This window comes from Oncorhynchus mykiss, chromosome 4, assembly GCF_057628025.1.
Source record: "Oncorhynchus mykiss isolate SJ-2025 chromosome 4, ASM5762802v1, whole genome shotgun sequence".
NCBI lineage: Eukaryota > Metazoa > Chordata > Actinopteri > Salmoniformes > Salmonidae > Oncorhynchus > Oncorhynchus mykiss.
Window position 1 is genome coordinate 82,160,141 of NC_143025.1, and position 26,497 is coordinate 82,186,637.

Below are 26,497 nucleotides of genomic sequence, written 5' to 3' on the forward strand. Positions count from 1 at the left end.
TCATCTGTACAAACAATAGTACGAAAGTATAAACACCATGGGACCATGCATCATACTGCTCAGGAAGAAACCCCTTTCTGTCTCCTAGAGATGAACGTACTTTGGTGCGAAAAGTGCAAATCAATCCGAGAACAACAGCAAATGACCTTGTGAACATGCTGGAGGAATCAGGTACAAAAGTATCTATATCCACAGTAAAACGAGTCCTATATCGACATAACCTGAATGGCCACTAAGCAAGGAAGAAGCCACTGCTCCAAAACCACCATAAAAAGACAGACTACGGATTGCAACTGCACATGGGTACAAAGACCATACTTTTTGGAGAAATGTCCTCTGGTCTGATGAAACAAAAATAGAGTTGTTTGGCCATAATGACCATCATTATGTTTGGAGGAAAAAGGGGGAGGCTTGCAAGCTGAAGAACACCATCCCAACCGGGAACCACGGGGATGGCAGCATCATGTTGTGGTGGTGCTTTGCTGCAGGATGGACTGGTGCACTTCACAAAATAGATGGCATCATGAGGGAGGAAAATGATGTGGATATATTGAAGCAACATCTCAAGACATCCGTCAGGAAGTTAAAGCTTGGTCGTAAATGGGTCTTCCATATGGACAATGACCCCAATCATGATTTCAAAGTTGTGGCAAAATGGCTTAAGGTCAACAAAGTCAAGGTATTGGATTAATTGTCAGGAATTGTGAAAATGGATTTGGCTAAGGTGTATGTAAACTTCCGACTTCACCTGTATATTCTGTATTCTACAGTAGTGTAGTCAATGCCACTCGGACATTGCTCGTTCTATTATTTCTTAATTAAAATGTTTTACTTTTAGATTTTTTTGTATAGTTTGATATTACTGCACTGTTGGAGCTAGGAACACAAGCATTTCTCTACACCCGCAATAATATCTGCTAAATACTGTATGTGTATGCGACCAATAACATTTTATTTGATTTGGTTGAACTGAAGATCAAATTGTTCTTCTATAAACTTTAAAGATCCATACAGTATCAGGACAAGGTAAGACCCAGATGCAGACCGTGTCGAAGTAACAATGTTTATTTCAGCAACAGGGCAAATGTACAGGAAGGCAGGCAGGCTTAGGGTCAGGACAGGCAAGAGCCAAAACTAGGAGGACAAGAAAAGAGAGACTGAGAGCAGGAGCTGATACCAAAAAGGCTGGTTGACTTGACAAACAAGACGAACTGGCAACAAACGAACTGGCAACAGACAAACAGACAAACCGGTATAAATACACAGGGGATAATGGGGAAGGTGGGCGACACCTGGAGGGGGGTGGAGACAATCACAAAGACAAGTGAAACAGATCAGGGTGTGACATAGAGGCGTCAGATCAATATATGCAGTAGCCAATGTTGGGTGTTATCACTGCTATATTCAGAAACCACACTGAATTGGATGTTCAGGCATTATTTAACCTTATAATATGTGACATTTAAGTTCCTATTATACTGAAGTAGTAGAAATCCAAAGTCACTTGAAGTCATTTCTCCAGGTAATTCTGCCCATTGCTTGTCGTCTTCCACAACACATCTTGCCAACAGTAGCCACAGGATGTTGAATGGCAGGCGTGAAATCATGCAAAAATCGCATAACAAAATTACTATTATTAAGGACCACCCATTGGTGGTCATCACAGATATGTACTGTAATGGTGTGTTATTAACTTCCATTAGCACAGGAAGCTAGTGGGGAGGTCTCAAGGAATATTACGTATAATTGTAGTCTGAAGACCATATAGGTGACTGTACTAGTAAGACCCAGGGCTATATAAGGCTTTGGTAAGACCTTACAGATCTGGCAACATGCTAGTTCTTTTTTTCGAATGGTCATAATCGCATTAGTTAATCTATCATCAAGTTATTTCAATTCAAAATCTTCATCATCAAAGGCAGGGACTATGGCCTTGTGGGGGATTTCATTTTTCTAATGTTGCCATGGGGTCAGGAATATTGATAGCTCTGTGATCCATTACTAGTTCTAAATAAAAACAATCTAGCTGTGACGCACAGAGACAATGTTCATACACACGGCCTCTGCTCAACATAGTTGGGATTGTTCCTTGTCCTTGGGGGACCATTGAGGATTGGTGGAGATGGTAGCGATAGCGAGGCCCCAGATAGACATATGGGAGAACTGCTGATAAGCCAGTTTCACACAGGCTTAGTCATTCTGTGTTATCTCTACAGCAAGTGTACATTTTTTCTGAAATATAAAATTGCATTTCTGGGATGTTGGGATTGAACAATTGCACAGATTTTCCGCAGCGAACGTGGGGGGAATGTGGGGGGAATGTGGGGGGAACATGTATTGCCATGATAAACTGATAAATCAGGTGTGACTATAGTCTGTGTTTCGTCCTACACCCTCTAAATTTGGGGGGATAATACGGTTCAAATACAATATGAATATATGACACTCTAAATGAAGTTCGGTAAACAACAGTGGATGGGACATTTCATTCATTTTGGTTTCTAGGGGTGACATGCTGTAGCTGTAGTAACCAGTCGAACACTCACCTTGATAGATTACCTTTGAACCGCCCACCCCTTTTTTATCTCCTTGGTAGATTCCTCAAGGGGGGACAAGAAGGAGAGTAAGTGTCCAACCCCGGGCTGTGATGGGACAGGCCACGTCACGGGTCTCTACCCCCACCACAGGAGCCTGTCAGGCTGCCCCCACAAGGACAGGGTGCCACCAGAAAGTAAGTGCTGCACACTGCATTCCGTACTGACTGTGCTTGGGGGCATTTAGACTGTTTGTTGCCCTCTCGTAGTGCAATGTAGAACAACCTTTTTCTCATTTTCTTTTGAGTTTCTGGGTACCTCTTTTCCACTAAATGCCCTGCCATGGTTCTTGTGTTGGGTTGACACGTGAGGTCGTCCTCCGATCAGCATGGGGATGCTCTCTCTTTCTTTGCGTTCACCCTGCTTGATGCCTGCATGCAAAGTGATGTCTCCTCTATAGATTTTATACATAAAAGCATCTCTTTGTGAGACTACTTATTTTTTAACAGACTTACCTCTACTCCTGCTTCTGTAAAGGAAATATATACTTAAGCAATAAGGAACGAGGAGGTGTGGTATATGGCCAATACACCACGGCTAAGGACTGTTCTTATGCACAACGCAACAATAATGGTCATGTACCACAAACCCCCGAGGTGCCTTATTGCTATGATAAACTGGTTACCAACGTAATTACAGCAGTAAACAGAAATGTTTTTTCATACCTTTGATATACGGTCTGATAGCCAATCAGCATTCAGGGCTTGAACCACCCAGTTTATAATATGTCATATGTAACATTAAATATCACAGCAAATGTCTGCCTAGATACCATTTTCAATTCTTATCGATTAGTCCATCAAGATGCTTCAGAATGACTAACAACACGCCGACTAACTTTGAATGCTGCTTGATTCAATCTATTATTTTTCTGCTGCTTGCATGAGCATCAACAGGACAGTTGACCGTAACAGTGCATGACACTTTTTCTGCTCACTAACAAATTATAATTGGACAATAACCACTGACTCTGGGTGCTCCTAACCCCTCGCTGTCTCTCTCACCTCTCCCTGTCTGTCCTAAGTTCTTGCAATGTATGAAAATGTTCTAAAGTGCCCTACTCCTGGCTGCTCGGGGCGTGGCCATGTCAATAGCAACAGGAACTCCCACCGCAGGTGAGTGGCTGGCAACCAGGCAGGGCATGCACTGGGAGAGAAAATAATAAATAATGGAATAGCTACATTTATAGTCTGATCTCTTTGTTCAGGATGTAAAGACAGAAAAAAAGTAAAAAAGAGGAATATGTGGGGTTGTCATAGTCACTGGCTACCAGTGCATCTCAGGGTCAGGAATCTATTGTTTGTAGCTAGGTGGGTTTAGAGGCTGAGCCACAGTTTCCCAGTAGAGCAGCACAAAGCCTGGAGGATGCTAAGATGAGTACATTCTGCATACTGCGCCACACAAACACACACCTATACATAATGTATATACTGTACACCACGGACACCCCTTCAAATACAAAAGTATGTGGACACCCCTTCAAATTAGTGGATTCGGCTATTTGAGCCACACCCATTGCTGACAGGTGTATAAAATTGAGCACACAATCTCCATAGACAAACATTGGCAGTAGAGCGGCCTTAATGAAGAGCTTAGTGAGTTTCAACGTGGCACCGTCATAGGATGCCACCTTTCCAACAAGTTAGTTAGTCAATGTTCTGTACATACTGTATATAGGTACCTAGACAATAACACTCACAATGCATACACTACGAATACACGATACACACACACACACACACACACACACACACACACACACACACACACACACCTCCCTTACCATCCCCAGTTGCTGGAGGCTATGTTATATAGAACACGTCCTTTGGGACTGGCACGCACACCGTGTAGTCATTAGTAGTGTTGGGGAGCAGTGCATAGCAAGACGTATGAAAAAAAGAGAGAATTCTGTACGTGTCTCTCATTTCTCTCCTCCTCGCTGTTGTCATGGAAACTCGATGATACTGACAGCAGTCCTGTCAGTTTGTCACACGGTCCTCACCACTTTGAAATCTGCGTGTGTCTGTCTGTGACTGTGTGTGTGTTCCGGCTGTATCAATGTTTTATTTATGGCACGGATATGAAACTATTAGGAGAGGCCCAGAGACCACATTCATCTCTCACACAAAAGCAGTGCCGGTGTGTATGTGAGAGGGACTGGTTTGTATATGAGAGTGACTGGTTTGTACGTGAGAGTAACTGGTTTGTACATGAGAGTGACTGGTTTGTATGTGAGAGTGACTGGTTTGTATGTGAGAGTGACTGGTTTGTATATGAGAGTGACTGGTTTGTATGTGAGAGTGACTGGTTTGTATGTGAGAGTGACTGGTTTGTATGTGAGAGTGACTGGTTTGTATGTGAGAGTGACTGGTTTGTATGTGAAAGAGACTGGTTTGTATGTGTATAAAGAGGCATCTATAAGGTGAAAATGTGAGGGAGAAAGGAGAAGAAGAGGAGGAGAAAGCGAGAGGTGGAGAGAGGGTAGAGGAGGAGAGGAGGTAAGGGGGAGAGGGGGGAGAGTATGAGAGATGGAGAGGGGTTAGAAGAAGAGGAGGAGAGGGCAGAGGGGGGTAGGAGGAGAGGATGACAGGGGAAGGTGGAGAGGACGAGAAGCAAGAGGGGGAGAGTAGGAGAGGACGACAGGGGAAGGCATGTAGAGGAGGTGAGGACGAGAGGCGAGAGGGGGAGAGGAGGAGAGGACAACAGGGGAAGGCATGTAGAGGAGGTGAGGACGAGAGGCGAGAGGGGGAGAGGAGGAGAGGACGACAGGGCGAGAGGGGGAGAGGAGGTGAGGACGAGAGGAGAGAGGGGGACAGGAGGAGAGGACGACAGGGCGAGAGGGGGAGAGGAGGTGAGGACGACAGGGCGAGAGGGGGAGAGGAGGAGTTTACGAGAGGCGAGAAGGGGAGAGGAGGAGAGGGCGAGAGGGGGAGAGGAGGTGAGGACGACAGGGCGAGAGGGGGAGAGGAGGAGAGGACGACAGGGGAAGGCGTGTAGAGGAGGAGAGGACGAGAGGAGAGAGGGGGAGAGGAGGAGAGGACGAGAGGCGAGAGGGGGAGAGGAGGAGAGGACGACAGGGGAAGGCTTGTAGAGGAGAGGACGAGAGGCGAGAGGGGGAGAGGAGGAGAGGACGAGAGGCGAGAGAGGGAGAGTATGAGAGATGGAGCGGGGGTAGAAGAAGAGGAGGAGAGGGCAGAGGGGGGTAGGAGGAGAGGATGACAGGGGAAGGTGGAGAGGACGAGAGGCAAGAGGGGGAGAGGAGGAGAGGACAACAGGGGAAGGCATGTAGAGGAGGTGAGGACGAGAGGCGAGAGGGGGAGAGGAGGAGAGGACGACAGGGCGAGAGGGGGAGAGGAGGTGAGGACGAGAGGAGAGAGGGGGACAGGAGGAGAGGACGACAGGGCGAGAGGGGGAGAGGAGGTGAGGACGACAGGGCGAGAGGGGGAGAGGAGGAGTTTACGAGAGGCGAGAAGGGGAGAGGAGGAGAGGGCGAGAGGGGGAGAGGAGGAGAGGACGACAGGGGAAGGCGTGTAGAGGAGGAGAGGACGAGAGGAGAGAGGACGAGAGGAGGAGAGGACGAGAGGCGAGAGGGGGAGAGGAGGAGAGGACGACAGGGGAAGGCTTGTAGAGGAGAGGACGAGAGGCGAGAGGGGGAGAGGAGGAGAGGACGAGAGGCGAGAGAGGGAGAGGGAGAGGACGACAGGGGAAGGCATGTAGAGGAGAGGACGAGAGGCGAGAGGGGGAGAGGAGGAGAGGGCGAGAGGGGGAGAGGAGGTGAGGACGACAGGGCGAGAGGGGGAGAGGAGGAGAGGACGACAGGGGAAGGCGTGTAGAGGAGGAGAGGACGAGAGGAGAGAGGAGGAGAGGACGAGAGGCGAGAGGGGGAGAGGAGGAGAGGACGAGAGGCGAGAGTGGGAGAGGGAGAGGACGACAGGGGAAGGCATGTAGAGGACAGGACGAGAGGCGAGAGGGCGAGAGGGGGAGAGGATGAGAGGACGACAGGGGAAGGCGTGTAGAGGAGGAGAGGACGAGAGGAGAGAGGAGGAGAGGACGAGAGGCGAGAGGGGGAGAGGAGGAGAGGACGAGAGGCGAGAGGGGGAGAGGATGAGAGGCCGACAGGGGAAGGCTTGTAGAGGAGAGGACGAGAGGCGAGAGGGGGAGAGGAGGAGAGGACGAGAGGCGATAGGGGGAGAGGAGGAGAGGACGAGAGGCGAGAGGGGGAGAGGAGGAGAGGACGACAGGGGAAGGCTTGTAGAGGAGAGGACGTAGGCGAGAGGGGGAGAGGAGGAGAGGACGAGAGGAGAGAGGGGGAGAGGAGGAGAGGACGAGAGGAGAGAGGGGGAGAGGACGAGAGGACGAGAGGCGAGAGGGGGAGAGGAGGAGAGGACGACAGGGGAAGGCTTGTAGAGGAGAGGACGAGAGGCGAGAGGGGGAGAGGAGGAGAGGATGACAGGGCGAGAGGGGGAGAGGAGGTGAGGACGAGAGGAGAGAGGGGGACAGGAGGAGAGGACGACAGGGCGAGAGGGGGAGAGGAGGTGAGGACGACAGGGCGAGAGGGGGAGAGGAGGAGTTTACGAGAGGCGAGAAGGGGAGAGGAGGAGAGGGCGAGAGGGGGAGAGGAGGAGAGGACGACAGGGGAAGGCGTGTAGAGGAGGAGAGGACGAGAGGAGAGAGGGGGAGAGGAGGAGAGGGCGAGAGGGGGAGAGGAGGTGAGGACGACAGGGCGAGAGGGGGAGAGGAGGAGAGGACGAGAGGAGAGAGGGGGAGAGGACGAGAGGACGAGAGGCGAGAGGGGGAGAGGAGGAGAGGACGACAGGGGAAGGCTTGTAGAGGAGAGGACGAGAGGCGAGAGGGGGAGAGGAGGAGAGGACGAGAGGCGAGAGAGGGAGAGGGAGAGGACGACAGGGGAAGGCATTTAGAGGAGAGGACGAGAGGCGAGAGGGGGAGAGGAGGAGAGGGCGAGAGGGGGAGAGGAGGTGAGGACGACAGGGCGAGAGGGGGAGAGGAGGAGAGGACGACAGGGGATGGCGTGTAGAGGAGGAGAGGACGAGAGGAGAGAGGAGGAGAGGACGAGAGGCGAGAGGGGGAGAGGAGAGTAAGACAGGGGAAGGCTTGTAGAGGAGAGGACGAGAGGCGAGAGGGGGAGAGGAGGAGAGGACGAGAGGCGAGAGAGGGAGAGGGAGAGGACGACAGGGGAAGGCATGTAGAGGAGAGGACGAGAGGCGAGAGGGGGAGAGGGAGAGGACGACAGGGGAAGGCGTGTAGAGGAGGAGAGGACGAGAGAAGAGAGGGGGAGAGGAGGAGAGGACGAGAGTCGAGAGGGGGAGAGGAGGAGAGGACGACAGGGGAAGGCTTGTAGAGGAGAGGAAGAGAGGCGAGAGGGGGAGAGGAGGAGAGGACGACAGGGGAAGGCATGTAGAGGAGGTGAGGGGGAGAGGCGAGAGGGGGAGAGGAGGAGAGGACGACAGGGGAAGGCATGTAGAGGAGGTGAGGATGAGAGGAGAGAGGAGGACAGGACGAGAGGCGAGAGGTGGAGAGGAGGAGAGGACGACAGGGGAAGGCTTGTAGAGGAGAGGACGAGAGGCGAGAGGGGGAGAGGAGGAGAGGACGAGAGGCGAGAGAGGGAGAGGGAGAGGACGACAGGGGAAGGCATGTAGAGGAGAGGACGAGAGGCGAGAGGGGGAGAGGAGGAGAGGACGAGAGGCGAGAGAGGGAGAGGGAGAGTACGACAGGGGAAGGCATGTAGAGGAGAGGACGAGAGGCGAGAGGGGGAGAGGGAGAGGACGACAGGGGAAGGCATGAAGAGGAGGTGAGGACGAGAGGCGAGAGGGGGAGAGGAGGAGAGGACGACAGGGCGAGAGGGGGAGAGGAGGAGAGGACGAGAGGGCGAGAGGTGGAGAGGATGAGAGGACGAGAGGCGAGAGGGGGAGAGGAGGAGAGGACGACAGGGCGAGAGGGGGAGAGGAGGTGAGGACGACATGGCGAGAGGGTGAGAGGAGGACTTTACGAGAGGCGAGAGGGGGAGAGGAGGAGAGGGCGAGAGGGGGAGAGGAGGTGAGGACGACAGGGCGAGAGAGGGGAGAGGAGGAGAGGACGACAGGGGAAGGCGTGTAGAGGAGGAGAGGACGAGAGGACGAGAGGAGAGAGGGGGGGAGGAGGAGAGGACGAGAGGCGAGAGGGGGAGAGGAGGAGAGGACGACAGGGGAAGGCTTGTAGAGGAGAGGACGAGAGGCGAGAGGGGGAGAGGAGGAGAGGACGACAGGGGAAGGCATGTAGAGGAGGTGAGGACGAGAGGCGAGAGGGGGAGAGGAGGAGAGGACGACAGGGGAAGGCATGTAGAGGAGGTGAGGACGAGAGGCGAGAGGGGGAGAGGAGGAGAGGACGACAGGGGAAGGCATGTAGAGGAGTTGAGGACGAGAGGCGAGAGGGGGAGAGGAGGAGAGGACGACAGGGCGAGAGGGGGAGAGGAGGTGAGGACGAGAGGCGAGAGGGGGAGAAGAGGAGAGGACGAGAGGCGAGAGGGGGAGAGGAGGAGAGGAAGACAGGGCGAGAGGGGGAGAGGAGGTGAGGACGAGAGGCGAGAGGGGGAGAAGAGGAGAGGACGAGAGGCGAGAGGGGGAGAGGAGGAGAGGAAGACAGGGCGAGAGGGGGAGAGGAGGAGAGGACGAGAGGGCGAGAGGGGGAGAGGATGAGAGGACGAGAGGCGAGAGGGGGAGAGGAGGAGAGGACGACAGGGTGAGAGGGGGAGAGGAGGTGAGGACGACAGGGCGAGAGGGGGAGAGGAGGAGTTTACGAGAGGCGAGAGGGGGAGAGGAGGAGAGGGCGAGAGGGGGAGAGGAGGTGAGGACTACAGGGCGAGAGGGGGAGAGGAGGAGAGGACGACAGGGGAAGGCGTGTAGAGGAGGAGAGGACGAGAGGAGAGAGGGGGAGAGGAGGAGAGGACGAGAGGCGATAGGGGGAGAGGAGGAGAGGACGACAGGGGAAGGCTTGTAGAGGAGAGGATGAGAGGCGAGAGGGGGAGAGGAGGAGAGGACGACAGGGCGAGAGGGGGAGAGGAGGAGAGGACGAGAGGGCGAGAGGGGGAGAGGAGGAGTTTACGAGAGGCGAGAGGGGGAGAGGAGGAGAGGGCGGGAGGGGGAGAGGAGGTGAGGACGACAGGGCGAGAGGGGGAGAGGAGGAGAGGACGACAGGGGAAGGCGTGTAGAGGAGGAGAGGACGAGAGGAGAGAGGGGGAGAGGAGGAGAGGACGAGAGGCGAGAGGGGGAGAGGAGGAGAGGACGACAGGGGAAGGCTTGTAGAGGAGGTGAGGACGAGAGGCGAGAGGGGGAGAGGAGGAGAGGTCAACAGGGCGAGAGGGGGAGAGGAGGTGAGGACGAGAGGGGAGAGGGGGAGAGGAGGAGAGGACGAGAGGCGAGAGGTGGAGAGGAGGAGAGGACGACAGGGGAAGGCTTGTAGAGGAGAGGACGAGAGGCGAGAGGGGGAGAGGAGGAGAGGACGAGAGGCGAGAGAGGGAGAGGGAGAGGACGACAGGGGAAGGCATGTAGAGGAGAGGACGAGAGGCGAGAGGGGGAGAGGGAGAGGACGACAGGGGAAGGCATGTAGAGGAGGTGAGGACGAGAGGCGAGAGGGGGAGAGGAGGAGAGGACGACAGGGCGAGAGGGGGAGAGGAGGAGAGGACGAGAGGGCGAGAGGGGGAGAGGATGAGAGGACGAGAGGCGAGAGGGGGAGAGGAGGAGAGGACGACAGGGCGAGAGGGGGAGAGGAGGTGAGGACGACAGGGCGAGAGGGGGAGAGGAGGAGTTTACGAGAGGCGAGAGGGGGAGAGGAGGAGAGGGCGAGAGGGGGAGAGGAGGTGAGGACTACAGGGCGAGAGGGGGAGAGGAGGAGAGGACGACAGGGGAAGGCGTGTAGAGGAGGAGAGGACGAGAGGAGAGAGGGGGAGAGGAGGAGAGGACGAGAGGCGAGAGGGGAGAGAAGGAGAGGACGACAGGGGAAGGCTTGTAGAGGAGAGGACGAGAGGCGAGAGGGGGAGAGGAGGAGAGGACGAGAGGCGAGAGAGGGAGAGGGAGAGGACGACAGGGGAAGGCATGTAGAGGAGAGGACGAGAGGCGAGAGGGGGAGAGGGAGAGGACGACAGGGGAAGGCATGTAGAGGAGGTGAGGATGAGAGGTGAGAGGGGGAGAGGAGGAGAGGACAACAGGGGAAGGCATGTAGATGTAGAGGAGGTGAGGAGGAGAGAAGGGAGTACAGTAGCTGGCATGGTGGTTAATCAGTTCTCCCCACTGAGCCTACCCAGAATGCCTCTGAAAGGACTGCAGTATCTAGCTGAGGGAATCTCTCTGAAGCTCAGCAGCCCCTCATACCCAGGCAGCCAATAATATGTATCTGCAAAGCTCCGGCTTTGCAATAAAAAACTAGGCCATAGGAAATACATAATTCATACGTGGGGCTCCATTTTATAGCTTAAAATGTGCAATTCTGTTTAAATCAAAGCCAAATTTAGTTGATTGAAAGGACGTGTCTGTTATCGGAGAGGCAGAGTGTAGGCACGTGTGTGTGTGTGTGTGTGTGTGTGTGTGTGTGTGTGTGTGTGTGTGTGCGTGCGTGCGAGCATACAGTACATGTGTGTGTGTGTGTTCTGGCTAATTAGGCCTCACTCCATTGTGTGAATGCTGTTGCAGTCTCTCGGGGTGCCCCATCGCCGCTGCAGAGAAGATGGTTAAAGTCCAGGAGAAGCACATCCCATGTGACGGGGGCCCCAAGTCCAGCCAGGCTTCAGATCGTGTGCTGAGGTACTCACTCACACCTTCATCACATGACCACCACTCCCCCAGCCTCCCCGCTCATCCCAGTGCATTCCCTGTAGCCGTGAATGTAAACACTGGCCTCCATCACTCTCTCTGCTTTCAAATCCTACTTCATGTAGATGTAGAAAGAACAATAGAATGCCTACCGTAGCAGCGCTTATGATTCATGCTCTTACAAATGAAGTCCCCCTAGTGGTTCAGTGAGGACGTACACCATGCAGTCAGACAGTCAGACCGCTCTCACCGCGTGTACACAAACACGCCCCCCCCTGTCCATGGTTATCTTCCAGGCCAATGTGCTTTGTGAAACAGCTGGAGATCCCACAGTACGGTTACAAAAATAACGTGTCCACCAGCACGCCGCGCTCCAACCTGGCCAAGGAGCTGGAGAAGTACTCCAAGACCAGCTTCGACTACGGCCAAGGCTACGACAGCCAGCACCACGTCTACAGCAGGGGGAAGACAGGCCAGGCCCCCAAGGCCCACGGACGGGACACGGACACCTCACCCAAGGGATATGATGGTAGGGAACGACTGCTTGTGCGCTCTGATGCACGCATGCATGTTGGCACACACACACACGAACACACGCACACGAACGCACACACACATTCCCAGATTCTAGATCTGTGCTTTGACAATGTTGTAAATATGTTGAACAAGCGATAGACTCGACACTCATACAACGCAGATGAACTATTGAAATACAGTATATGTGCATGCCTAAAACCAATGTTTTTATTTCCATCAATTTGATTTTGCATCCTTCACAATTAGAGAGAACAACCCCAATCTGGATTGGAAATGAACATAGAACACAATCCATTTGTTTGATTCATTTTGGAGCTGCTGGTTGGAAGGTTTTTGTCTCAGCTCCCTGTAATGTGGATGCGTTCAGGGCTTCTGCATTCCCCGCTCACTCACACACTCTGCTGCCTGCAAGCCCTTACTGCCAAGACCATATTCACACCACTCCCATCCCTCTTGCTTGCGCGCTCTCTCTCTCCCTCTAGCTCTCTCCTCGTGCTCTCCATCTCTGTCACCCTCTCCTCTTTCTCCAACCAAGAGCACAATCATTTGCTCTCACACAGCATTCACCATGGAGCAAACCTTCCATTGAAAGACTTCCCTGTAGGTGTTAGTAATTATCTATCTATCTATCTATCTATCTATCTATCTATCTATCTATCTATCTATCTATCTATCTATCTATCTATCTATCTATCTATCTTTCTGTCTATCTATCTATCTATCTATCTATCTATCTATCTATTAATCTATCTATCTATCTATCTATCTATCTATCTATCTATCTATCTATCTATCTATCTATCTATCTATCTTTCTGTCTGTCTGTCTGTCTGTCTGTCTGTCTGTCTGTCTGTCTGTCTGTCTGTCTGTCTGTCTGTCTGTCTATCTATCTATCTATCTATCTATCTATCTATCTATCTATCTATCTCTCTCTCTGTCTGTCTGTCTGTCTGTCTGTCTGTCTGTCTGTCTGTCTGTCTGTCTGTCTGTCTGTCTGTCTGCCTGCCTGCCTGCCTGCCTGCCTGCCTGCCTGCCTGCCTGCCTGTCTACCTGTCTACCTGTCTGCCTGTCTGTCTGTGTCCTCTAAATGTATATGTCATGTCTTTCTATACATCTCCATTTCAATATTTCATATTTGGGGGGTAAAATCTGGCCTTCTGCTTTGGTATCATTATTGTCTGTTACTGTATACATGTTCTGTATACATGTTCTGTATGTGTGTTCTGTATGAGTGTTCTGTATACATGTTCTGTATGAGTGTTCTGCATGTGTGTTCTGTATGAGTGTTCTGTATGAGTGTTCTGTGTGTGTGTTCTGTATGTGTGTTCTGTATACATGTTCTGTATGAGTGTTCTGTATACATGTTCTGTATGAGTGTTCTGTATGTGTGTTCTGTATACATGTTCTGTATGAGTCTTCTGTATACATGTTCTGTATGAGTGTTCTGTATGAGTGTTCTGTATGAGTGTTCTGTATGTGTGTTCTGTATACACGTTCTGTATGAGTGTTCTGCATACATATTCTGTATGAGTGCTCTGCATGTGTGTTCTGTATGAGTGTTCTGTATACATGTTCTGTATGAGTGTTCTGTATACATGTTATGTGTGTGTGTTCTGTATACATGTTCTGTATGTGTGTTCTGTATGAGTGTTCTGTATACATGTTCTGTAAGAGTGTTCTGTATACATGTTCTGTATATGTGTTCTGTATGTGTGTTCTGTATACATGTTCTGTATGAGTGTTACGTATGTGTGTTCTGTATGTGTGTTCTGTATACATGTTCTGTATGAGTGATCTGTATATATGTTCTGTATTCATGTTCTGTATACATGTACTGTATGAGTGTGTGTACATGTATAATGTATTGTCCTTCTTGTGTGTTCTGTATTTTGTGTTCTGTATTTTGTGTTTTGTATGTTGTGTTTTGTATGTCGTGTTCCGTATGTTGTGTTCCATATGTCATGTTCCGTATGTTGTGTTCCATATGTTCCAATGTGTATGTCGTGTTCCGTATGTCGTGTTCCGTATGTTGTGTTACGTATGTATGTGTATGAACTGTCCACTGTGCTCCCTCCCTGCAGCCAAGCACTACTGTAAGAGCCCAGCCAGCAGCACGACTAGCAGCTATGCTCCCAGCAGCACGACGAGCAGATACGCTCCCAGCAGCACGACGAGCAGATACGCTCCCAGCAGCAGCAGTCTGAGCTGCGGAGGGGGAGGAGGAGGGGGCGGCAGCAGCGCCAGCAGCACCTGCAGTAAGAGCAGCTTTGACTACACACAGGATACAGAGGCTGCTCACATGGCCGCCACGGCCATCCTCAACCTGTCCACGCGCTGCAGGGAAATGCCCCATGGCCTGGGAGGCAAGCCCCAGGATCTCCTCTCCCAGGTAGGGAGGGCTGCAGCCCAGACTCATCCTCACCCACACTCCCCAGCAGGTCTCGGGTGCTGCGTTGCTGTCTGTCACTCTCTCTCTCTGTCAACCACACCTTCTCTCTCTCTACCACACCTCTCTATCTCTCTCTCTACCACACCTCTCTCTCTCTATTCCACACCTTCTCTCTCTCTACCACACCTCTCTCTCTCTCTCTCTCTCTCTCTCTCTCTCTCTCTCTCTCTCTCTCTCTCTCTCTCTCTCTCTCTCTCTCTCTCTCTCTCTGTCAATCACACCTTATCTCTGTCTCTCTCTACCATACCTCTCTATCTCTCTCTACCACACCTCTCTCTCTCTCTCTCTCTCTCTCTCTCTGTCAATCACACCTTCTCTCTGTTGCTCTCTACCACACCTCTCTCTCTACTACACCGTCTCTCTCTCTGCACCTCTCTTTCCTTCTCTCTCTCCATCTCTCTGCCCTTCTTTCTCTCACTCTCTATCTCTCTCCAACCCTATCCCTTTGTCTATTTCTTTCCCCTATCTTTCATGCTTTCTTTAATGCTATTTCAATCTATCAGACTACATGTGTATTATATCTTCTATACAATAAGGATATTAGTCAGTTCAAGTGAAAAGTGGGCCCTTGTCTGATCCAGTCAGCAATGAGTCAGAGCCTCATCCACAAGGCTAGGTGTCAGATGCCTTTCTATGCCACTTGATTTAGGCATTGCTGATTTGCTTATCACAGAATAATGAAGCCTGGCCTAGCATCCTGTGATTATGTGTCCCATTCATTACACTGTGGAGGGCCAGGCACAGCCATGAGAGCAGTACAGCATCTGAGGCTGTGGGAGAAATATATGCACTGTGGGCACGATGGAGTGGAGCCCTTGGCTTTTTCAGACAGCCTGGAATGGATCGATGATTTCAGTTGCCTCTCTCTCTCTCTCTCTCTCTCTCTCTCTCTCTCTCTCTCTCTCTCTCTCTCTCTCTCGCTCTCGCTTTCTTACCCATGTCTTTCTCTTGTGATCATACCCCTTTGTGGAGGCGACAGTGAGAGAGAGTGACCTCTCTGTGAGGACATGGTCTTGCTCTGTGGCAGTCCGTCTCTGTGCGAACCATCACCATCATGCTCATCATCATCGCCAGCATCATCATCGCCATCATCACCATAATCATCACTAGAGCGCCGCGGGGATATTCCATGTTCTGTACATTCATCTCCTCTTAAAGACAGTGTGGGCTGCAGAGTGGGCCAAGAAGGAGGATAAATTAGTATCCACTTCACTCAATTCAATTCAAGGGGCTTTATTGGCATGGGAAACATGTGTTAACATTGACAAAGCAAGTGAGGTAGATAATATACAAAAGTGAAATAAACAATAAAAATGAACAGTAAACATTACACATACAGACGTTTCAAAACAATAAAGACATTACAAATGTCATATTATGTATTTATACAGTGTTGTAACAATGTACAAATGGTTAAAGTACACAAGGGAAAATAAATAAGCATAAATATGGATGGAATTTACAATGGTGTTTGTTCTTCACTGGTTGCCCTTTTCTTGTGGCAACAGGTCACAAATCTTGCTGCTGTGATGGCACACTGGTATTTCACCCAGTAGATAAGGGAGTTTATCAAAAGCGGGTTTGTTTTCAAATTCTTTATGGATCTGTGCAATCTGAGGGAAATATGTGTCTCTAATATGGTCATACATTGGGCAGGAGGTTAGGAAGTGCAGCTCAGTTTCCACCTCATTTTGTGGGCAATGTGCACATAGCCTGTCTTCTCTTGAGAGCCATGTCTGCCTACGGCAGCCTTTCTCAATAGCAATGCTCACTGAGTCTGTACATAGTCAAAGCTTTCCTTAAGTTTAGGTCAGTCACAGTGGTCAGGTATTCTGCCACTGTGTACTCTCTGTTTAGGGCCAAATAGCATTCTAGTTTGCTCAGTTTTTTTGTTAATTATTTCCAATGTGTCAAGTAATTCTCTTTTTGTTTTCTCATGACTTGGTTGGGTCTAATTGTGCTGCTGTCCTGGGGCTCTGTGTGGTCTGTTTGTGTTTGTGAACAGAGCCCCAGGACCAGCTTGCTTATGGGACTCTTCTCCAGGTTCATCTCTCTGTAGGTGATGGCTTTGTTATGGAAGGTTTGGGAATCACTTCCTTTTAGGTGTTTGTAGAATTGAACGTCTCTTTTCTGGATTTTGATAATTAGTGGATATCGGCCTAATTCTGCTCTGCATGCATTATTTGGTGTTGTACACGGATGATATTTTTGCAGAATTATGCATGCAGAGTCTCAATTTGGTGTTTGTCCCATTTTGTGAAGTCTTGGTTGGTGAGCGGACCCCAGACCTCACAACCATAAAGGGCAATGGGCTCTATGACTGATTCAAGTATTTTTAGCCAGATCCTAATTGGTATGTCGAATTTTATGTTACTTTTGATGGCATAGAATGCCCTTCTTGCCTTGTCTCTCAGATCGTTCACAGCTTTGTGGAAGTTACCTGTGGCGCTGATGTTTAGGCCAAGGTATGTATAGTTTTTTGTGTGCTCTAGGGCAATGGTGTCTAGATGGAATTTGTATTTGTGATCCTGGCGACTGGACCTTTTTTGGAACACCAACATTTTGGTCTTACTGAGATGTACTGTCAGGGCCCAGGTCTGACAGAATCTGTGCAGAATATCTAGGTGCTGATGTAGGCCCTCCTTGGTTGGTGACAGAAGCACCAGATCCTCAGCAAACAGTAGACATTTGACTTCATATTCTAGTAGGGTGAGGTGTTGCAGAGTGCTGCAGACTTTTCTAGTGCCTGCGCCAATTTGTTGATGTATCTGTTGAAGAGGGTGGGGCTTAAGCTGCATCCCTGTCTCACCCCACGGCCCTGTGGGAAGAAATTTGTGGGGGTTTTTTTGCCTATTTTCACACTTGTTGTTTGTGTACCTGGATTTTATAATGTTGTATGTTTTACCCCCGTCACCACTATCCATCAATTTGTATAACAGACCCTCATGCTAAATTGAGTCGAAGGCTTTTTTGAAATCAACAAAAAATGAGAATACTTTTTCTTTGTTTTGGTTTGTTTGGTTGTCAATTAGGGTGTGCAGGGTGAATACATGGTCTGTTGTATGGTAATTTGGTAAAAAGCCAATTTGACATTTGCTCAGTACATTGCTTTCATTGAGGAAATGTACTAGTCTGCTGTTAATGATAATGCAGAGGATTTTCCCAAGGTTGCTATTGACGCATATCCCACGGTAGTTATTGGGGTCAAATTTGTCTCCACTTTTGTGGATTGGGGTGGTCAGTCCTTGGTTCCAAATATTGGGGAAGATGCCAGAGCTAAGGATAATGTTAAAGAGTTTTAGTATAGACAATTGGAATTTGTTGTCTGCATATTTGATCATTTCATTAAGGATACCATCAACACCACATGCCTTTTTGGGTTGGAAGGTTTTTATTTAGTCCTGAAGCTCATTCAAGGTAATTGGAGAATCCAGTGGCTTCTGGTAGTCTTTAATAGTTGATTCTAAGATTGTTTTTTGATCCTGTATATGTTTTTGCTCTTTATTCTTTGTTATAGTGACAAAAGGATTGGAGAAGTGGTTTAACCATACATCTCCATTTTGGATAGATAACTCTTCGTGTTGTTTGTTTAGTGTTTTCCAATTTTCCCAGAAGTGGTTCAAGTCTATCGATTCTTCAATTACATTGAGCTGATTCCTGACGTGCTGTTCCTTCTTTTTCCGTAGTGTATTTCTGTATTGTTTTAGTGATTCACCATAGTAAAGGCATAGACTCAGGTTTTCTGGGTCTCAACATTTTTGGTTGGACAGGTTTCTCAATTTCTTTCTTAGATTTTGGCATTCTTCATCAAACCATTTGTCATTGTTGTTCATTTTCTTAAGTTTTTTATTTGAGATTTTTAGATTTGATAGGGAAGCTGAGAGGTCAAATATACTGTTAAGATTTTCTACTGCCAAGTTTACACCTTCACTATTACAGTGGAACGTTTTACCCAGGAAATTGACTAAAAGGGATTGAATTTGTTGTTGCCGAATTGTTTTTTGGTAGGTTTCCAAACTGCATTCCTTCCATCTATAGCATTTCTTAAAGTTACTCAGTTCCTTTGGTTTTGATGCCTCATGGTTGAGTATTGCTCTGTTCAAGTAGACTGTGATTTTGCTGTGGTCTGATAGGGGTGTCAGTGGGCTGACTGTGAAGGCTCTGAGAGACTCTGGGTTGAGGTCAGTGATAAAGTAATCTACATTACTACTGCCAAGAGATGAGCTATAGGTGTACCTACCATAGGAGTCCCCTCGAAGCCTACAATTGACTATGAACACACCCAGCGTGTGACAGAGCTGCAGGAGTTGTGACCCATTTTTGTTGGTTATGTTGTCATAGTTGTGCCTAGGGGGCATATGGGGGAGGGAATGCTGTCACCTGCAGGCAGGTGTTTGTCCCCTTGTGTGCTGAGGGTGTTAGGTTCTTGTCCGGTTCTGGCATTTAGGTCACCACAGACTAGTACATGTCCCTGGGCCTGGAAATGATTGATTTCCCCCACCAGGATGGAGAAGCTGTCTTCATTCAAGTATGGGGAATCTATTGGGGGGATATAGGTAGCACACAGGATTAAATTTTTCTCTGTTAATTTAGAATTTCTAGCCAAATGTAAAATGTTCCTGTTTTGATTCATTTAATGGAATGAGTGTCAGAGTCTATCTAGAGGATAACGAAGGAGTCAGGCGCAGGACACAAGTAAGAGTAAAAATCACTGTATTTACTCAACCCGAGAACGGAACAAAAATCCTGTTATAAAACAAAGACAGAACAGGATACGAACTCCAACACACGAAAGACAATCACGCACAAAACAGAAAGGGAAACCATAGGGTTAAATAAGGAACATAATCATGAGATGGGAACCAGGTGTGTAAAACAGACAAAACAAAAGGAAAAATGAAACATGGATCGGTAGCAGCTAGAAAGCCGGTGACGTCGACCGCCGAACACCGCCCGAACAAGGAGAGGGAACAACTTTGGTGGAAGTCATGACAGTACACCGGCCTCGGGTCGACCCGAGGGACGAGACGCAGGGCGATCTGGATGGAGTCGGTGAAATTCCTGGAGTAACGATGGGTCCAGGATGTCCCCCACCGGTACCCAGCATCTCTCTACCCCTCCCACTCCACGAGGTACTGAAGGCCTCTGGCCCGACGTCTTGGGTCCATGACGGCTCGTACTGTATACGCCGGGGCCCCCTCGATGTCCGGAGGGAACCTCCCGCACCTCAGACTGCCGGAGCGGACCAGCCACCACCGGCCTGAGGAGAGACACACGGAACGAGGGGTTAATATGGTAATCAGGGGGAGCTTTAACCTATAGCAAACCTCGTTCAGTCTCCTCAGGACTTTGAATGGCCCCACAAACCGCGAACCCAGCTTCCGGCAGGGCAGGTGAAGGGGCAGGTTCCGGGTCGAGAGCCAGACCCAACGCAGTGGGCCATCGCAGTGAGGCCCCGGTGTATGCACCGGGGGGGTGCATACACCGGGGCCTCACTGCGATGGCGGTCGGCTCTCATCTCCTGATGGCCCTTTGCAGACGCACATGGGCAGCGACCCATGTCTCCTCCGAGTGTCGAAACCATTCATCCACCGCAGGAGCCTCAATCTGGCGCTGATGCCATGGTGCCAGGACCGGTTGGTAACCTAGCACACACTGAAAAGGTGACAGGTTAGTGGAGGAGTGGCGGAGGGAGTTTTGAGCCATCTCTGCCCATTGGAGAAACACCGCCCACTCCCCCGGCCGGTCCTGGCAATAGTACCTACCCACCTCCTGGTTGACTCTCTCCACCTGCCGGTTGCTCTCTGTGTGAAAACCTGAGGTAAGGCTGACCGAGACCCCCAGGCACTCCATAAACACCCTCCAGACTTTAGACGTGAATTAGGTACCCCGATCAGAGACTATATCCTCAGGCACCCCGTAGTGCGGGAATACATTGGTGAACAGGGCCTCCTCAATCTGTAGGGCCGTAGGGAGACCGGGCAAAGGAAGGAGACGGCAGGACTTAGAAAACCGATCCACAACGACTAGGATTGTGGTGTTACCCTGCGAGGGTGGAAGATCCGTCAGGAAATCCACCAAGAGGTGTGACCACGGTCGTTGTGGAACGGGAAGGGGTTGTAATTTTCCTCTGGGCAGGTGCCTAGGTGCCTTGCACTGTGCGCACACCGAACAGGAGGACACATAAACCCTCACGTCCTTGGCTAACGTGGGCCACCAGTACTTCCCAGCAAACAGCGCACTGTCCGACCGATGCCAGGATGACCAGAGGAGGGTGAAGTGTGGGCCCAACAGATCAAGCGATCGCGGACATCGAACGGAACATACTTACGCCCAACTGGACACTGGGTAGAAGTGGGCTCTGAACGTGACGCCCGTTCGATGTCTGCGTCCACCTCCCACACCACTGGTGCCACCAGGCAAGAAGCTGAAATAATGGGAGCGGGATCTGCGTACCACTCCTCTGTGTCATACATCCGGGACAGTGCGTCTGCCTTAACATTCTGGGAACCTGGTCTGTAGGAGAGGGTGAAAGAAAAGCGGGTGAAAAACATGGCCCACCTTGCCTGGCGAGGGTTCAGTCTCCTCATTGCTCGAATGTACTTCAGATTGCGGTGGTCAGTCCAAATGAGAAAAGGGTGCCTGGCCCCCTCAAGCCAATGTCTCCACGCTTTCAGAGCCTTGACAACAGCCAACAACTCCCGGTCCCCCACATCATAGTTTCGCTCCGCCAGGCTGAGCGTCTTCGAAAAGAATGCACAGGGGCAAAGACTTAGTGGCGTATCCGAGCTGTGAGACAGCACAGCCCCTGACAGCACAATCCCTGCCTCAGATGCGTCACCTCAACTATGAACGCTAAGGAGGGATCAGGATGAGACAGCAAGGGAGCCGAGGAAAACAGAGCCTTCAGGTGACCAAAAGCCCTGTCCGCCACAGTTAACCACTGCAGTCGCACCGGTCCCCCCTTCAGCAGTGAGGTAATGGGAGCCGCTACCTGACCAAAACCCTGGATAAACCTCCGGGAGTAGTTGGCAAACCCTAAAAACCGCTGCACCTCCTTTACCGTGGTTGGAGTCGGCCAATTACGCACGGCTGAAATGCGGTCATTCTCCATCTCTACCCCTGACACGGAAAAGCGGTACCCTAGGAAGGAGACGGACTGTTGGAAGAACAGACATTTCTCAGCCTTGACATACAGGTCATGTTCCAACAGTCGACCAAGCACCCTGCGTACCAGGGACACATGCTCGGTGCATGTAGCGGAGTATATTAGAATGTCATCTATATACACCACTACACCCTGCCGTGCAGGTCCCTGAAAATCTCATCTACAAAGCATTGGAAAACTAATGGAGCAATCATTAACCCGTACGGCATGACGAGGTACTCATAATGCCCAGAAGTGGTGCAAAATGCTGTCTTCCACTCATCTCCCACCCGAATACGCACCAGGTTGTAAGCGCTCCTGAGGTCCAATTTTGTGAAGAAGCGCACCCCGTGTAATGACTCAGTCATACTGGCTATGAGCGGTAGCGGGTAACTGTATTTTACCGTGATCTTATTTAAACTTCTATAATCAATACACGGGCGCAAATCTCCATCCTTCTTCTTCACAAAAAATAAACTCGAGGAGACAGGTGAGATGGAAGGCCGAATGTATACTTGTCCCAGAGATGTCTCCATAGCCGCCATCTCCTCCTGTGACAGAGGATACACGTGACTCCTGGGCAGTGCAGCTTCTACCAAGAGATCTATCGCACAATCCCCCGGTTGATGGGGTGGTAATTGAGTCGCCTTCTTTTTACAGAAGGCGAGTGCCAAATCGGCATATTTGGGGGGAATGTGCATGGTGGAGACCTGGTTTGGACTTTACACCGTAGTGGCACCTAAGGAAACACCTACGCACCTAAGGAAAACACCTACACACCTCCCTGAGTACTGACGGATGGCTATCCCTTGAGAGCCCTCTGTTGCCACGAAATAGTGGGACGTTGCGAAGCCAACCAGGGAATCCCCAAGACAACAGGGAATGCAGGAGAGTCGATGAGGAAGAGACTAATTCGCTCCCTATGATTCTCCTGCGTTATCATAGTGAGCAGAGCTGTGACCTCCCTAATTAGCCCCGACCCCAAAGGACGACTGTCTAAAGCATGTATAGAGAAGGGAACATCAACAGACACAATAGAGATCCCTAATCTCATAGCAAAGGAACGGTCGATAAAGTTCCCAGCTGCGCCTGAATCTACTAGCGCCTTATGCTGGGAACGCGGGGAAAACTTGGGAAATTCAATCGACAACCACATGTGTGCAACAGGGAGCTCTGGGTGAGTGGTGTGCCTACTCACCTGGGATGACCCACCAGCACTCCGCCGGCTACCTCTACCTCCTGGGGAATCCCCCCAGCACCGACCATTAGTGTGCCCTCTGCGGCCACAGTTGGTGCAGGGAATGGTCCCCCCTCCGGTCCCCCTCGTTGCAGCGCCTCCCAACTCCATAGGAGTTGGATCAGGAGCGCTGGGGGATGGAACTGATGGACCCTGATCAGAACGTCCGCGGGAGGCCAACAGGTTGTCCATCCGGATCAATGAGTCCACCAGCTGGTCCAGTGTAAGGGTGGTATCCCTGCAGGCTAGCTCCCGACGAACATCCTCTCGTAAGCTACACCTGTAGTGATCGATCATGGCCCGCTCATTCCATCCCGCGCCGGCCACCAGAGTTCTAAAGTCCAGCGCAAAATCTTGAGCGCTCCTCATCCCCTGACGTAGATGAAATAGGCGTTCCCCCGCCACTCTCCCCTCCGGGGGATGATTGAATACCACCCGGAAACGGCGGGCGAACTCCTCATCCAACGTCTGACCTTCCCTGCCCCAGATGGTGTTGGCCCATTCCAGGGCTTTATCGGTCAGACAGGAGATAAGGGCGCTCACTCTCTCGCGTCCCGAAGGAGCTGGCCGGACACCATCATACGCCCTCGGGAGAGAGAGCTGAATCCCACCGGATCCTGATGATGGAGAGGCGGACATCACGGTAAGTAGTGGTGGAACCTGAGGAGACACAAGGTTCACAGGAAAAACCCCTCTCTCCCATCGGTCCATGGTTTGCTGCTGAACGCGCATGAATGTGCTGCTGAACGCGCTCCTCCATTTGAAGCGGAGGGCTGGCTGCACCTGCTGACTCCATGTATTTTGGTGCGTGATTCTGTCAGAGTCTACCTAGAGGATAGTGAAGGAGTCAGGCGCAGGACACCGGTAAGAGTAAAAACCACTGAGTAAAAACCACTGTATTTACTCAATCCGAGAACGGAACAGAAATCCAGCTATAAAACAAAGACAAAACAGGATACGAACTCCAACACACGAAAGACAATCACGCACAAAACAGAAAGGGAAACCAGAGGGTTAAATAAGGAACATAATCAGGAGATGGGAACCAGGTGTGTAAGCAGACAAAACAAAAGGAAAAATTAAACATGGATCGGTGGCAGCTAGAAAGCCGGTGACGTCGACCGCCGAACACCGCCCGAACAAGGAGAGGGAACAACTTCGGTGGAAGTCATGACAGTGAGTTAGGTCTGCTCTATACCAAATTAGCATACCTGCTGAGTCCCTTCCTTGTTTCACACCTGGTAGTTTGGTGGATGGGACTACCAGCTCTCTGTAACCTAGAGGGCAACCAGTGTCTCCGTATCCTCTATACCAGGTTTCTTGCAGGATGACAATGTCTGTATTACCGATTTCTTTGGTGAAGTCCAGGTTCCTGCTCTTTAGGCCAAAGGCAGAATACCTCAGGCCTTGGAAATTCCAGGATGATATAGTGAAGGCTTTGTGTTCCATAAAGTGTCCAATGTTGTTGGTCGTGTGGTTTGGCCTCAGACCAGCAAGTCTGAGCAGAGCCTGCTGAGCATCTGGTACATGCCATTGGCTTGGGCTAGTGTAAGAGTGGTGGTTGGGCCTGTTTGCCCGCTCACTGCCTGGGCGTATGTGTGACTTCCATGTTGAGGCCCTCTTTGCGGGGGTGGGGTGCATGGGGTGGGCAGGAGGGGCATAGGTCTGATCTGAAGGGGCCTAAATGGGGTGTGGGCATGGTTGACGTGGGGGGGTGTTGATTGGTTAGGGTGGGGGTATGGATGTGGCTGGTGGTGCTGTGGTCTGGATGTAAGTCCTCTTGGCGTGGGTCCTCTATGTGTAGGTCCGGGGGGGGTCCCGCAGGTTTGGGAGGGTGTCTCGCTGGTCTGGGCGAGGTGTCTATTGATCTGTTGCTCCTGTGTGAAGTGTTGGGGATACATTTGAGAGCGATGTCCTTTAGAGTCCGGGCGAAGGGGGTCACTGCTGCCTTGTAGAAGTGGACCTGGTCATAGAGGCTGTTCAAGTCCAGGGTGGAGTGGTGGGCCAGGAAAACATTTGGTTTTGAGGCACAGTCACAGGAAATTGTGGCAGGGGGAAGTATTTTCGTGGTAGGAGGGTGGAGATAACCACTTGTGCGTTGGGGAAAGTAGAAGAAGCTTTTTCAATCACTCCCTTCAGTGCTGTGGCCACCCTTTCCTGCTGTGCTTTCAGGTAGTGTGTGCCTGTGTGTATTATTATGTGGCTAGGTGAACCTAGTTGGTCCTCAGACAGAAGGTCTAGGGTGCGCTGGGTGTTTGGACACCAGAGTTTAGACACACTGCATTTTGGAAAAAGTTTTTTTTTCTTGTATATATTTCCCATTTGTTCTCAGTGGGTGTGGGGGGGTTGTCAGAAGGGCTATCAGGGTGGCTGACGGGGGGGGGGGGGTGCTCAGGGGGGGTGAGAGCCCCTGGGCTTGATTTGTCTGTTCTACTGTGATGTCGACGCTATGGTCAGGGTCTGGTGTGGACTGTTCTGCTGTGGTGTCGAGACTTTTGTTGGGTGCTGAGGTGGGCTGTTCTACTGGCTTCTCTGTGGGGGTGGCCACCTCTCTAGTGGGTTGTTCTCAGTCACACAATATCCCCCTCAACCTCTCCTCCAGCAGTCTGATCCTCTCCTCTAGTGCTCTGTTCTTCTCCTGCTCCTGCTCTTTCTCCTGTTGAAGTTGTCTTACAAGAGTCCAGAGTGCAGATGTGTCTCTCTCCACCTCCAGCAGTCTGCTCCTCTCCTCCATCCCCCTCAACCTCTCCTCCAGCAGTCTGATCCTCTCCTCTAGTGCTCTGTTCTTCTCCTGCTCCTACTCTTTCTCCTGTTGAAGTTGTCTCACCACTGTCCAGAGTGCAGGTATGTCTCTCTCCACCTCCAGATCTCCGGGTCTGGTTAAGGGGGTGTTGTTGTGCTGGACTGTTGTCTGGGTCTGTGCTGACTGGAGTGTGATCACCTGCTGTTCCAGCTCCACCTGCCTTACCTCCAGCTGGGTAAATGTATCCTTCATTTCAATGAGGGGGTAGTACTCTGTGCTGGGAGGTTGACTTTCGGCTGGGAGTGGCTCGTCTGTGGAGTTATATAATGAAGAGGTCTGGTCTGACCCACTCGGGGTGGGGGTATCTTTCTCAAGGGAGAGCGTCTCCTGTTGGGCTAATTCTTTGATTAGGTGAAAGTCAAGCTGAAACTGTTTGGGGTTGCCCTGTACCATTACTGTTCCAGAGATTTATATTAGCTGACTCAGAGTCCTCATTGTCAAGTATCCTGAGTTTCCACCCCTCGTTAACACCCCCTCTCTTAATAAAGGGGTAGTGTGCTAATATAGCACAGTGCCATGCCAGGGGATGGTTTGTGTGGAAGATAAGGTTGCTGATGTTCCCATTTTTTGTTATAGTCAGTGTAACGATTGTGATTCTGACGAAGAGGAGTAGTAGGAAGGATTGGAGGACCAATGCGCAGCGTGGTAAGTGTCCATATTCTTTAATAATAATAATGAACACTGAGCAAAACAATAAACGACAACGTGAAATAACAAAACCGAAACAGTTCCGTGTGGAACTCACGCCCTGAACAAACTAAAACAAAGACAAAACAAAGGAACTAAGGTCAGAACGTGACAGTCAGCAAAAAGTGTCTCTTGATTTTCCATAAGGAGCTTAATTTTGCAATCTTCTCTTGCCTTATCATTCTTTACATACACAGGGTACTGTATTTGAATTACCTCTGAACAGCAGGAGGCAGCTTATA

General features: G+C 50.6%; 1 protein-coding gene across 38 annotated transcripts in view; it reads left to right on the forward strand.

Moving 5' to 3' along the window:
- LOC110521081 (myelin transcription factor 1-like protein) overlaps positions 1 to 26,497 on the forward strand; it is a 158,230-nt gene that overhangs the window by 78,672 nt on the left and 53,061 nt on the right. For 20 of the 38 annotated variants that reach the window (XM_036976123.2, XM_090233135.1, XM_090233138.1 and 17 more), the window contains exons 8-12: positions 2,597 to 2,731; positions 3,619 to 3,709; positions 11,276 to 11,386; positions 11,692 to 11,924; positions 14,014 to 14,321. In XM_036976123.2, the coding sequence (XP_036832018.1) occupies positions 2,597 to 2,731; positions 3,619 to 3,709; positions 11,276 to 11,386; positions 11,692 to 11,924; positions 14,014 to 14,321 (878 nt within the window). The remainder of the gene's footprint in view (positions 1 to 2,596; positions 2,732 to 3,618; positions 3,710 to 11,275; positions 11,387 to 11,691; positions 11,925 to 14,013; positions 14,322 to 26,497) is intronic. The other 18 variants (XM_090233163.1, XM_090233139.1, XM_090233146.1 and 15 more) reach the window with 1 other exon arrangement.